At 38.6% G+C, this 13600-nt stretch overlaps 2 protein-coding genes across 2 annotated transcripts; both read right to left on the bottom strand.

Annotated features, from left to right (window-relative positions):
* Window positions 1-6912: 6912 nt before the first annotated feature.
* Window positions 6913-8684, bottom strand: LOC146657225 (beta-microseminoprotein-like). The gene is made up of 4 exons (XM_085426927.1): window positions 8601-8684; window positions 8358-8439; window positions 8151-8256; window positions 6913-8048 (listed from the first exon to the last, which is right to left on the bottom strand). The coding sequence occupies exons 1-4, from the start codon at window positions 8601-8603 to the stop codon at window positions 7919-7921; spliced, it is 321 nt and encodes a 106-aa protein (XP_085283053.1). The 5' UTR covers window positions 8604-8684; the 3' UTR covers window positions 6913-7918.
* A 1715-nt stretch (window positions 8685-10399) lies between these two features.
* On the bottom strand, window positions 10400-12171 carry LOC146657224 (beta-microseminoprotein-like). Its single transcript, XM_085425165.1, has 4 exons — window positions 12088-12171; window positions 11845-11926; window positions 11638-11743; window positions 10400-11535 (listed from the first exon to the last, which is right to left on the bottom strand). The coding sequence occupies exons 1-4, from the start codon at window positions 12088-12090 to the stop codon at window positions 11406-11408; spliced, it is 321 nt and encodes a 106-aa protein (XP_085281291.1). The 5' UTR covers window positions 12091-12171; the 3' UTR covers window positions 10400-11405.
* Between the last annotated feature and the right edge of the window lie 1429 nt (window positions 12172-13600).

Below are 13600 nucleotides of genomic sequence, written 5' to 3'. Positions count from 1 at the left end.
AGAGAATGACGCAAAATATGGACTGGATTGATAAAAGTCTGGATTATTATCGGTCCCCCAGAAATAAAATACACGATTTAATGACATGAAATGTGCGTAACTGTAACTTGTTAAAAATGAATCCTACCATTTATGAATCCTACCATATATATATATATATATATATATATATATATATATATATATATATATATATATATATATATATATATATATATATATATGAAATGGTAGGATTCATTTTTAACAAGTTACAGTTACGCACAGTTATTGGTCGGTAGTTATTGGTCCAACTACCGACCAATAACCTGCCTCAGTACTACATGGAAGCTCCTGTCAGGCATCATATTGGCTAAGATGAACAGGCACATGGGTCAATACATGAGCGGGACACAGAAAGGAATTGGCAAGAATACCAGAGGCGCAAAACACCAGCTACTGGTAGACAGAGCAATCAGCCGAGACTGCAAGACCAGACTGACCAACCTGTGCACTGCCTGGATTGATTACAAGAAGGCCTATGACTCAATGCCCCACAGCTGGATACTGGAATGCCTAGAATTGTACAAGATCAATGGGACCCTAAGAGCCTTCATCAGGAACTCAATGGGGATGTGGCGTACAACACTAGAGGCCAACTCCAAGCCCATAGCACAAGTCACCATCAAGTGCGGGATCTACCAAGGAGATGCTCTGTCCCCACTGCTGTTTTGCATAGGCCTGAACCCCCTCAGTGAGATCATTAACAAGACTGGCTACGGATACCGACTACGGAACGGAGCAGTTGTCAGCCACCTCCTGTACATGGATGACATCAAGCTGTATGCCAAGAGTGAACGAGACATCGATTCACTGATCCACACTACCAGGCTATACAGCAATGACATTGGAATGTCGTTCGGACTGGAGAAGTGTAGTCGGATGGTAACAAAGAGAGGGAAGGTAGTCAGAACTGAGGGGATTGAACTACCAGAAGGCAACATTGCAGACAAAGAGGACAGTTACAAGTACCTGGGGATTCCGCAGGCGAATGGGAACCATGAAGAGGCCGCTAGAAAAGCTGCAACCACCAAGTACCTGCAGAGGGTCAGGCAAGTCCTGAGGAGTCAGCTGAATGGTAAGAACAAGATCCGGGCCATCAACACGTACGCCCTGCCCGTGATCAGGTACCCTGCTGGGGTAATAGGCTGGCCAAAGGAGGAGATAGAAGCCACTGACATAAAGACAAGAAAGCTCCTTACCATGCATGGAGGGTTTCACCCCAAGTCCAGCACCCTGAGGCTGTACGCTAAGCGGAAGGAAGGGGGCCGGGGACTGGTGAGTGTCAGTACCACAGTCCAGGATGAGACAAGGAACATCCAAGAATACATTGGGAAGATGGCCCCAACTGACCGAGTGCTCAGTGAATACCTCAGGCAGCAGAAACCCAAGAAAGAGGAGGGAGACGAGGAACCATCATGGAAGGACAGGCCCCTGCACGGTATGTACCACCGGCAGATAGAGGAGGTGGCTGATATCCAGAAATCCTACCAGTGGCTGGACAAAGCTGGACTGAAAGACAGCACAGAGGCACTAATCATGGCAGCACAAGAACAAGCTCTGAGTACAAGATCCATAGAGGCTGGGGTCTATCACACCAGGCAAGACCCCAGGTGCAGGCTGTGTAAAGATGCCCCAGAGACAATCCAGCACATAACAGCAGGGTGCAAGATGCTAGCAGGCAAGGCATACATGGAACGCCATAACCAAGTGGCCGGCATAGTGTACAGGAACATCTGTGCCGAGTACAACCTGGAAGTCCCGAGGTCAAAATGGGAGATGCCCCCAAGGGTGGTGGAGAATGACGAGCTAAGATTCTGTGGGACTTCCAGATACAGACGGACAAAATGGTGGTGGCTAACCAACCGGAAATAGTGGTGGTAGATAAACAGAAGAAGACGGCCGTAGTGATCGATGTAGCTGTTCCGAATGACAGCAATATCAGGAAGAAGGAACACGAGAAGCTGGAGAAATACCAAGGGCTCAGAGAAGAGCTCGAGAGGATGTGGAGGGTGAAGGTAACGGTGGTCCCCGTGGTAATCGGAGCACTAGGTGCGGTGACTCCCAAGCTAGGCGAGTGGCTCCAGCAGATCCCGGGAATAACATCGGAGATCTCTGTCCAGAAGAGCGCAGTCCTGGGAACAGCTAAGATACTGCGCAGGAGCCTCAAGCTCCCAGGCCTCTGGTAGAGGACCCGAGCTTGAAGGATAAACCGCCTGCATGGGCGTGCTGGGTGTTTATATATATATATATATATATATATATATATATATATATATATATATATATATAATATATATATATATATATATATTTCATGACTTTCATTCTTCAAAGGTTGATTCTGTTCATCTGGACATAGCGTATTGAGTGGGAGAAACATTTCGTCACTCATCCAAATGACTTCTTCAGTCTCAGCTGACTGCAGGTTTCTCCAATCTTATCGTACATTTGCATATTGACTGAAATCAGCACCACTGAATGAACAATGTGCTGGGAGGTCAGTTCCTTCATCATGATTATGCAAATTCTCATGACCATTGATCAACAACCACTGATCAATGGCCATGAGTACTATTCTCAGAGAGTTGGGGAATGGCTGCAATCACAGCATTGCAAGATGGTGAAAGATGTACCCGTAGGCCCCCTCCTCGATTCAGAGATGGTCTTTCCCTTTTCACGTAAACAGCCTCCTTGACTCCGCTCAAACCGGCGATCCCCCCTGTCCAGGATGTGTACATCCTCATCATTGAAAGAGGTAATGTAATGATGCGATTTGCTCTAAGGAATTTCCCTGCCACCCGTCTGCACACCCCCTATCCCTTGCTAAATTCTTTTTTAAAAAACTGTAAATAACAAGAAAAATACAATTAGTAACCGACTTTCACTTTCAGAACTCCAGATCGGTGAATGATGACAGTGACAGTAACACCGGATCCTGTTCCGTTTCAGCTTTTCATTAAACCAATAATAAAGCCACTGTTTCAGTGTAAAAACTACAATTAATTAAATACAAGAGAAATGAACCGGTTTCAGGGGAAGGAAAAAATCTATAAATGTTCCTATTGTGTGTTAAACAACTGACATGCTCCATGACCTCACAATTCCCTACAAAAGTGAGTTCTTCTTTTTACGTGTACACACGTCAGGTTTCAAATTGCAGCCATGCAGGCGGTTGTTGTCTTATAATGCTTTAATGCTCCTATAACACTGGGGCCACTTTGGACTTTACACATCTGCTCCAGACACATCCGCCACCAGACACAGCCTTGCAAGGCTGTCCTATGTTGGTAATAATTAATTAATAATTCTAATAAAAGTGAGCACAAAAGAGAGGAAAACACCCTGCAATGAGCTGAAACATTAACTTATTTGTTCCTGCTTAAAACAGATTATTATTATTATTATTATTTGGTTTTCATATGTACCTGTTTTCAGAGATATTAACTTTAATAAAAGGAAATTAACTAGACAGGGCAACACGGTGGCAAGGTGGTTAGCCTTGTTGAAGCAAGAAGGTCCTGAGTTCAGTTCCACCATCAGGGGTCTTTCTGTGTGGACTTCCCATAGTCCAAAGACCTGCAGTTAGTGGTTAATTGGAAACTCTAAATTGTCCATAGGTGTGAATGTGAGTGCGAATGGCTGTCTGTGTCCCTGCGACAGACTAGTGACCTGGCTAAGGTGTACCCTGCCTTTTGCCCTAAAACAGCTGGGATAGTGCGACCCTGAAAAAGGATAAGTGGAAGTGAATATATGGATATAATTCTTTTCTGTCTCTCTTTTTTGTCATATTTTTCAAGGAACCTATTTTTGAGAACAGCATAATAAAAATGAAAATTCTGTTTTTGGTGTGCCACTCCAATATTTTTAGTGTCCCCTATATGGCCACCGTGAAGCCAGTGTGAATGTGCATTAAACCTACATTCTTTTTAAAAGCCAAAATGGAGCAATAAGTTGCAAAAATACTAATAAGCCTACAAAAGTTTACAGAAAACGACCCTTGCTTTTTACCTCATTATAAATGTTCTCGATATGGTCTCAGTCACTAATTTTGAGTAACAAGTCTGTTTTATGACTTGTATTCAGTCTAAGTTACAGAAAGGACGGTTTGAGGCATAGATTATACAATAAAGGCATAGATCATATCACTAATAAAGGTATTCTCAAGGGTTGGATAACTGCCAAAAACAAGAGGCTCCTGGTGATTTTTAAAAAAAATAATTTTGGGTTCAGATTAAGATTTGGGAAAACCAACAAATCAGAAAGGAAGGAAATCAATGAGGAAAATATGTTTTGGTAGCAGGCTGACTAGGGATGACAGCTTTCAATTAAAATCATGTGTAACATTTTACAAGACTGAAGTCACATGTCGTTTAATTTTCTGTTCTTTTCTAACAATAACCTGTCATAGCTTGGTTGTATTTGGAGCTGAAAGTGTGCTGCAGTGACATGCCTTTATAAAAACTGCCACAGCAATATTTATTTGTGTTGCAACTATAACGTTCATAATTGTAATTTGATTACTTAATCTATCCTCCTGTCCAGGTGAGATCGCGTTTAAAATATAAAAAGCTCAAAAGTATTTCATATAATATCAGTGTGCAGTGTCCAAAACCAATGGCTGACACCACTATGTCCATCTACTTGCTCTCTGACCATCACAACCAGCTTTACATAGTTTCTGTTGTAATTTAACTATTCTTCTAATAATGTTTTAATATTAAAACTTCACCACACACGCGCACAAGTTACGAGAACTACTGCTCCAAGCAACTTCATCCCCTCGATGCTGGAATTTCTTTTGCATCCGTAAAACACCCACCAAGTGTGAAGCAGCTTAGTCTACTATTATCTGATCCCTGCTGGGTTAGAGTTGGCAAAGGTACAGACATTCTTTTTTAAGTAGAAGTACAGCTACATAATTAAAAAATGCTCAAAAAGCTCAAATACTGATTCAACTTCTTACTCAAGTAAAACTGAAAAAGTACAGGCTCTGAAATCTCAAAATAATACATTAAAAGCAGCTCTTTGTTGGGCATTTCCATCTGTGCAAAGGACTTCATGCTATTCAATATAACACAATATTAGAATTGTATTAGAACTCTAGTTCAATTGAATTTCTAATTCTAATGCATTAAATCACCTTGAACACAAACAAAGAAAACTAAAAACTTAAAAAAAACCCCTCTATTTTAAGTTGCCTAAATTTTAGAAGGTGACTTTGCCTCCACACGTAAACAGAAAAGTGAGTATAGTCAGGGGTTAAAGTGGGATTCGGCAGATGGGGGTTTTAGTGATCATGCGTGGGGAAAAGAATCACAACTCACAATAATTTCCATGAACTCTAGTAGATTTTCTTTGTGAAAATCTACACTGATCTACACTGCTGAGGTTTACTCCTCTTTATGAATTTGCAGAGCTGAATTAAACAACATATTGCCAGGTGTGCTGTTTATACTTTTAAAAAAATCTTTAAACCAGAAAAAAACCCATAACTTCACATCATATACAGATACATATACAGCAATAGAAAGTAGAGATATTTGTGTAAAAATGTAGGGAATATAAGTGAAAAGTTTTCAGAATAAATAATAATACTATTAATACTCAGAAATATTAACTAATAAATACTCAAGTAAAGCAAAGGTACTTGAAAAGTCTCCCAAAGTATAATAATGATGTGTTTTTCCTTTAATAATTCCCACGTCTGTTATTTGGTGAGTGACAGATTGCCAGATCTCTGCCTGTGGAACTGAAGGTTGAGATGCCTGAGCTGAAAAAGTGACTGAGAGTTGGTTTCATATGAATTCTTGTTCAAGAATCTAAAACGACTAACAGGCATTTTGAAAAATGTCACGAAAGTGATATGAAAGGCATCATTTATATGAAACACCCATCTTCAGACTTCCAGAACGCCATAAAAAACAAATCACTTCAATACTGCACTAAAAACTGGACACCGTATTGTTGGTTCGTCTTTCTTATGCACTACATATTCACATGCCTCTGGGTCAAACACTGACACACAGTCATCAGGGAACCGTTGTGGGGTGGCACACCTGTGATAACGCAAAAGACACACAGTTAACAGTGCATCATGTAAAGTCAAATATAATTGATTTTTCCATCTATTTAAATACCAGTAATTTAATGTGAACACTCAGGCACGGCAACATGCAAGTACAGTCCCAACAATTAGCTCTCCATCTAGATCCCACTGCATGCCAATTGTTATTGTCATCCTTACAATGGGTTGATAGATAGATAGATATTATTCTGGCACAGTTCCTATTGAACTAAAAAAATGTGAGTGTATGTTTATCTCTGTCTGTTATTTCTGTTTTTTTCTTACCAGGTTCTAATTTTTTTGTTGATGCACTCACTATTTGTCAGTGACAGCAGAGCGCACAGCGGCAGAGCCAAATATTTCTTCAGAGGAAAGCAAACATTGCAGTTTGATTAGGCACCATCTAAGTAATTACTTCTGTACATTTAATTACCAGTAAACATTAAGTTTTATAAAATTGCTGCTTATTGCCATAATTTATATAATTTTAGCCTGTCAGAAATGTACAAAACAACTGTTAACTATAACAAAAATGAAACTCACCATCCTGGAAGTCAGATTTGATAGAGCTGAAAAGCAACAGTCTGAGCAACAATTGACTGTTCCTTTTAGACACCTTTGGATGTAGATGTAGATGGGAAGATTCGCTACATACATGTGGAAGAGGTCAAAATGTCTCAAAAAGCAAACAACCAAAATTGGTGCTCGAGAAAGTCGTTTTTCTATTAGTTTGTACTCATTTTAAGAATTAGTTAAACAGTCAAATCAACAAATATTCAGATCTTCTTTATTTCTTTTAAATCTGAGAAATAACTTGATATGCCAAGTTTAAACAAACACAGTTTGCATGCAAGCGTACAAGCTTACTGGAAGTTACGGGCAGTAGGATAGACCACCCCTCCCTTGTGTTTAATTTCAAAGGTCAGGCAGCATTTTTTGGAAAATGATTTAGTTCTTTCTTCAAGGTAAATAGATATTCAGTTCTGATATCACATGATGAGTTGTCACTGTGCTTTACTATTACAGGTATGTTTTGTTTCCAGTGAGGGACTATCAAAATAAGACAGGAAGTAATTAAAACATGAAAACACTGAACACTTAGACAGAGACTTCACCACGCAACACGGAGGAGGCAAGAAAAGTGATAATTGAAGAGACGCACAGACATCTGCATGAACACAATTACAATACATTAGCCTAGACAAGAAAGGATAAACACTGAGGGAGGAATAAACTAAAGGAAGAGAACTAAATACACTAAATGTAAAACCCCAACCAAACCACAAAACAAAGAGATAATACAAATAAATAAAGCCTCAAAGTCCAACAACCTCTCCACACAGGGTCAGAGACCCAGAACCATGACACTGAGTACTCAGATTGGGTGAAAATGTCTTAATCCCATTTTCCGCATTATAGCAAGCTGACAGTGTAGCTTAATATGTGTTTGAATAAACTAACTGGGACTGAAGATAAACACCAAGAACAAATAAATCAGAGCTTCATGAGACATCTCATCTCATAGCTGAAGGGATGGTGTATTTGGTGACAGAGTGAGAGATCTCTGTCTTGGACTTTGGAGCTGGGGTGGAAATGGAAGTTGGGATAGCTGAGTCAAAAAAAGTGTCAGAGAGTTGTTGAAGAAGTGGGTATAAGACAAACTCAGACAGGCGATAGCAGTCATGACTAAATAAAAAGAATCACCACCAACATTTTTCTTTTAATAATTTCATTTAGTTGTTTTTGCATTCAGTGGTACTCACCAAAGACATATTTATGGATTTTTATTCAAGAGTCTAAATATTGATTGAATCACTTTCCCGTTGCAGCAAAAATTGGGCATAGTTCTGTTGGGTTATCTCTCTTGTGCACTACATATTCACATCTCTTTGAGTCAAACACTGACACACAGTCGTCGGGGAACTGTCGTGGGGTGGCATACCTGTGACAATAAAGTAAAGTTAACACAGTTAACAGTGTATTATGTAAAGTCGAGATGACTAATGTTTTCCTCCACTTAAATAACAGTAATAAATGTACTTACGCAGCACAGCATCCTTGGCAAGTACAGTCCCAGCATTTACTGTTTCTCCATTTAGATCCCACTGCATGCCATGTCTCATCCATATCATCCTTACAATGGGTCATACCTATGAGTGAAAAAAAGATCATGAACATTTTTCAATGTTTATGTGTGTGCACAAAGAATATACTTTATGTCTTTCAGTATGTATTATTCCTTTTTTCTCACCATATGTCTGAGGCTTAACAAAGCACTGACTATTTGTCAGTGACAGCAGAGCGCACAGCAGCAGAGCCAGAGCCAAGTATTTCTTTGGGGGGAAAATTGCAGTTTGATTAGGCACCATCAAAGTACTTATGTATATTTAATTACCAGTAAACATCACACTTGATAATAATGTTGTCATTACTTTAGCCTGTCAAAATCAGCCGTTAACTGAGTTTCTTCTGAACTGGCAAAAATAAAACTCACCATTGTGGAAGTCTGATTTGTCAGATCTGAAGAGTTTTGAAGAGTGAATATTGTGTTTCTAATGCAGGGCGCTTTCCTTTTAACAACTGCATGTACAATGACCTTTGGAAGTAAACAACTGGTGGTTTTGCCATATAAATGTGACGTAAAGACAGCTTCAACTCAAATGTCAGTATTCTCTAATGATAAGTGGCTGTAAGCCGGTTGAATTTAGAGATAAAAGTAAGTCATACCTGTTGCAGTGGAACAATGAGATGTAGTCTGCAACTGAATATGGTAGTATAGCAAAATACAACACAAACAAAACAATTGAGATTCAGGGGGAAAAATATGTAATTCACGGTCTGTGAAGCAAAGGTTTATATCTAGGCTGCATTGGATATAGTTTGTCAATATTTCTAATCAGATGAAAAAAAATGTTAAATGAGCTGAAATACACCAAATCATTGTCCTGAAAGCCAAAGTGGAGAACTGTTGAAAGCTGAAAAGAAGAAGTTTTAAAGTTGGAAATAGCTGAACATCTTTAAATGTACATAAGAAAAAGCTGATTAATGACAAAAGAAAATTTAAAGTAACAAAAAAATTTCTGGATGAATACTGAAAGCTCATATTCTTTAGATCACTTGAGTGGAATTATGGATTTCAAATGTCTAAACTCAAGAATCTCTGCCTGTGGAACTGAAGGTTGAGATGCCTGAGCTGAAAAAGTGACTGAGAGTTGGTTTCATATGAATTCTTGTTCAAGAATCTAAAACGACTAACAGGCATTTTGAAAAATGTCACGAAAGTGATATGAAAGGCATCATTTATATGAAACACCCATCTTCAGACTTCCAGAACGCCATAAAAAACAAATCACTTCAATACTGCACTAAAAACTGGACACCGTATTGTTGGTTCGTCTTTCTTATGCACTACATATTCACATGCCTCTGGGTCAAACACTGACACACAGTCATCAGGGAACCGTTGTGGGGTGGCACACCTGTGATAACGCAAAAGACACACAGTTAACAGTGCATCATGTAAAGTCAAATATAATTGATTTTTCCATCTATTTAAATACCAGTAATTTAATGTGAACACTCAGGCACGGCAACATGCAAGTACAGTCCCAACAATTAGCTCTCCATCTAGATCCCACTGCATGCCAATTGTTATTGTCATCCTTACAATGGGTTGATAGATAGATAGATATTATTCTGGCACAGTTCCTATTGAACTAAAAAAATGTGAGTGTATGTTTATCTCTGTCTGTTATTTCTGTTTTTTTCTTACCAGGTTCTAATTTTTTTGTTGATGCACTCACTATTTGTCAGTGACAGCAGAGCGCACAGCGGCAGAGCCAAATATTTCTTCAGAGGAAAGCAAACATTGCAGTTTGATTAGGCACCATCTAAGTAATTACTTCTGTACATTTAATTACCAGTAAACATTAAGTTTTATAAAATTGCTGCTTATTGCCATAATTTATATAATTTTAGCCTGTCAGAAATGTACAAAACAACTGTTAACTATAACAAAAATGAAACTCACCATCCTGGAAGTCAGATTTGATAGAGCTGAAAAGCAACAGTCTGAGCAACAATTGACTGTTCCTTTTAGACACCTTTGGATGTAGATGTAGATGGGAAGATTCGCTACATACATGTGGAAGAGGTCAAAATGTCTCAAAAAGCAAACAACCAAAATTGGTGCTCGAGAAAGTCGTTTTTCTATTAGTTTGTACTCATTTTAAGAATTAGTTAAACAGTCAAATCAACAAATATTCAGATCTTCTTTATTTCTTTTAAATCTGAGAAATAACTTGATATGCCAAGTTTAAACAAACACAGTTTGCATGCAAGCGTACAAGCTTACTGGAAGTTACGGGCAGTAGGATAGACCACCCCTCCCTTGTGTTTAATTTCAAAGGTCAGGCAGCATTTTTTGGAAAATGATTTAGTTCTTTCTTCAAGGTAAATAGATATTCAGTTCTGATATCACATGATGAGTTGTCACTGTGCTTTACTATTACAGGTATGTTTTGTTTCCAGTGAGGGACTATCAAAATAAGACAGGAAGTAATTAAAACATGAAAACACTGAACACTTAGACAGAGACTTCACCACGCAACACGGAGGAGGCAAGAAAAGTGATAATTGAAGAGACGCACAGACATCTGCATGAACACAATTACAATACATTAGCCTAGACAAGAAAGGATAAACACTGAGGGAGGAATAAACTAAAGGAAGAGAACTAAATACACTAAATGTAAAACCCCAACCAAACCACAAAACAAAGAGATAATACAAATAAATAAAGCCTCAAAGTCCAACAACCTCTCCACACAGGGTCAGAGACCCAGAACCATGACACTGAGTACTCAGATTGGGTGAAAATGTCTTAATCCCATTTTCCGCATTATAGCAAGCTGACAGTGTAGCTTAATATGTGTTTGAATAAACTAACTGGGACTGAAGATAAACACCAAGAACAAATAAATCAGAGCTTCATGAGACATCTCATCTCATAGCTGAAGGGATGGTGTATTTGGTGACAGAGTGAGAGATCTCTGTCTTGGACTTTGGAGCTGGGGTGGAAATGGAAGTTGGGATAGCTGAGTCAAAAAAAGTGTCAGAGAGTTGTTGAAGAAGTGGGTATAAGACAAACTCAGACAGGCGATAGCAGTCATGACTAAATAAAAAGAATCACCACCAACATTTTTCTTTTAATAATTTCATTTAGTTGTTTTTGCATTCAGTGGTACTCACCAAAGACATATTTATGGATTTTTATTCAAGAGTCTAAATATTGATTGAATCACTTTCCCGTTGCAGCAAAAATTGGGCATAGTTCTGTTGGGTTATCTCTCTTGTGCACTACATATTCACATCTCTTTGAGTCAAACACTGACACACAGTCGTCGGGGAACTGTCGTGGGGTGGCATACCTGTGACAATAAAGTAAAGTTAACACAGTTAACAGTGTATTATGTAAAGTCGAGATGACTAATGTTTTCCTCCACTTAAATAACAGTAATAAATGTACTTACGCAGCACAGCATCCTTGGCAAGTACAGTCCCAGCATTTACTGTTTCTCCATTTAGATCCCACTGCATGCCATGTCTCATCCATATCATCCTTACAATGGGTCATACCTATGAGTGAAAAAAAGATCATGAACATTTTTCAATGTTTATGTGTGTGCACAAAGAATATACTTTATGTCTTTCAGTATGTATTATTCCTTTTTTCTCACCATATGTCTGAGGCTTAACAAAGCACTGACTATTTGTCAGTGACAGCAGAGCGCACAGCAGCAGAGCCAGAGCCAAGTATTTCTTTGGGGGGAAAATTGCAGTTTGATTAGGCACCATCAAAGTACTTATGTATATTTAATTACCAGTAAACATCACACTTGATAATAATGTTGTCATTACTTTAGCCTGTCAAAATCAGCCGTTAACTGAGTTTCTTCTGAACTGGCAAAAATAAAACTCACCATTGTGGAAGTCTGATTTGTCAGATCTGAAGAGTTTTGAAGAGTGAATATTGTGTTTCTAATGCAGGGCGCTTTCCTTTTAACAACTGCATGTACAATGACCTTTGGAAGTAAACAACTGGTGGTTTTGCCATATAAATGTGACGTAAAGACAGCTTCAACTCAAATGTCAGTATTCTCTAATGATAAGTGGCTGTAAGCCGGTTGAATTTAGAGATAAAAGTAAGTCATACCTGTTGCAGTGGAACAATGAGATGTAGTCTGCAACTGAATATGGTAGTATAGCAAAATACAACACAAACAAAACAATTGAGATTCAGGGGGAAAAATATGTAATTCACGGTCTGTGAAGCAAAGGTTTATATCTAGGCTGCATTGGATATAGTTTGTCAATATTTCTAATCAGATGAAAAAAAATGTTAAATGAGCTGAAATACACCAAATCATTGTCCTGAAAGCCAAAGTGGAGAACTGTTGAAAGCTGAAAAGAAGAAGTTTTAAAGTTGGAAATAGCTGAACATCTTTAAATGTACATAAGAAAAAGCTGATTAATGACAAAAGAAAATTTAAAGTAACAAAAAAAATTCTGGATGAATACTGAAAGCTCATATTCTTTAGATCACTTGAGTGGAATTATGGATTTCAAATGTCTAAACTCAAGAATCTCAAGTGAAGTTAAAGCTAACTGTTACCATCAATGTTCGTCCTTTGGTGTATTTGTAATGGCTTCCAATGTGACACAGACATCCAAAAGGTTGTGATTCAGTTGGGGTAAGTAAAAGTTAGTAGTGTGTAGGTAACATCTGTGCAGCTCACTGATGTTTTGGAGCCCACAAGGGGTCAGCATTCAGCAACAACGGCAACAGTCTTCGTGTCTTCATGCATAAGCCATTAGCAACATCTAATCTACTGTCACGGTAACTATCTCTTCAAGTTTGATGAATGAACTTTGTTTATGGAAATCAGAAATTGGTCTACACGGTCTTCACAGTTATGCAGATGTCACCTAAATGTGTTGCTAGTTTTACTTCTTCTCCTTAATGTTATCTTTCTTTCTTGTTGTTCACATGATCACATGTGACAGTAACTTTCTCTTTGCATCATGAAACCAAGATAAATTCTTTGCATGTGTCTTCAGCATTATTGGGTTTCTGCAGCTCCTGGTTTTCGTGTGTAATACGTTCCAGCACACAAGGAATCAGACACCATGAACTGATTCCACAATATTTGTGGTCTCTTTATAAAGGGTGAATTATATAAAGGCAGTCACTGATCACCACTAGATGGTGTGATAGGGCAGCAGACTCCAGTATTTGCTCTGCATTGTGTTCTTCGCATCATATTCTAGAAAGGAAGAGAGAGAGAGAGAGAGAGAGAGAGAGAGAGAGAGAGATGAAAAGAGTTAGACTTCTAGGGTTTGTGGATCTTTCTGCTGGATGGCCTTGCCCTTTACAAAAACAGCAAATATCAGTGGGAGGGTGCATGGGGCTCTTCTCATCTCTACATAATACTG

This window comes from Rhamphochromis longiceps, linkage group LG12 (genome assembly GCF_057381845.1).
Source record: "Rhamphochromis longiceps isolate RC_006_pf linkage group LG12, R_longiceps_female_GT1.1, whole genome shotgun sequence".
NCBI lineage: Eukaryota > Metazoa > Chordata > Actinopteri > Cichliformes > Cichlidae > Rhamphochromis > Rhamphochromis longiceps.
This window is presented reverse-complemented; position numbering and strand designations above follow the sequence as displayed.

Coding starts and splice junctions, on each gene's coding strand:
- LOC146657224 (XM_085425165.1), bottom strand. Junction 11,744..11,844: donor TGTTAAGCCTCAGACATATG/GTGAGAAAAAAG, acceptor TTTCACTCATAG/GTATGACCCATTGTAAGGAT. Junction 11,536..11,637: donor TGCCAAGGATGCTGTGCTGC/GTAAGTACATTT, acceptor TTATTGTCACAG/GTATGCCACCCCACGACAGT.
- LOC146657225 (XM_085426927.1), bottom strand. Junction 8,257..8,357: donor TGTTAAGCCTCAGACATATG/GTGAGAAAAAAG, acceptor TTTCACTCATAG/GTATGACCCATTGTAAGGAT. Junction 8,049..8,150: donor TGCCAAGGATGCTGTGCTGC/GTAAGTACATTT, acceptor TTATTGTCACAG/GTATGCCACCCCACGACAGT.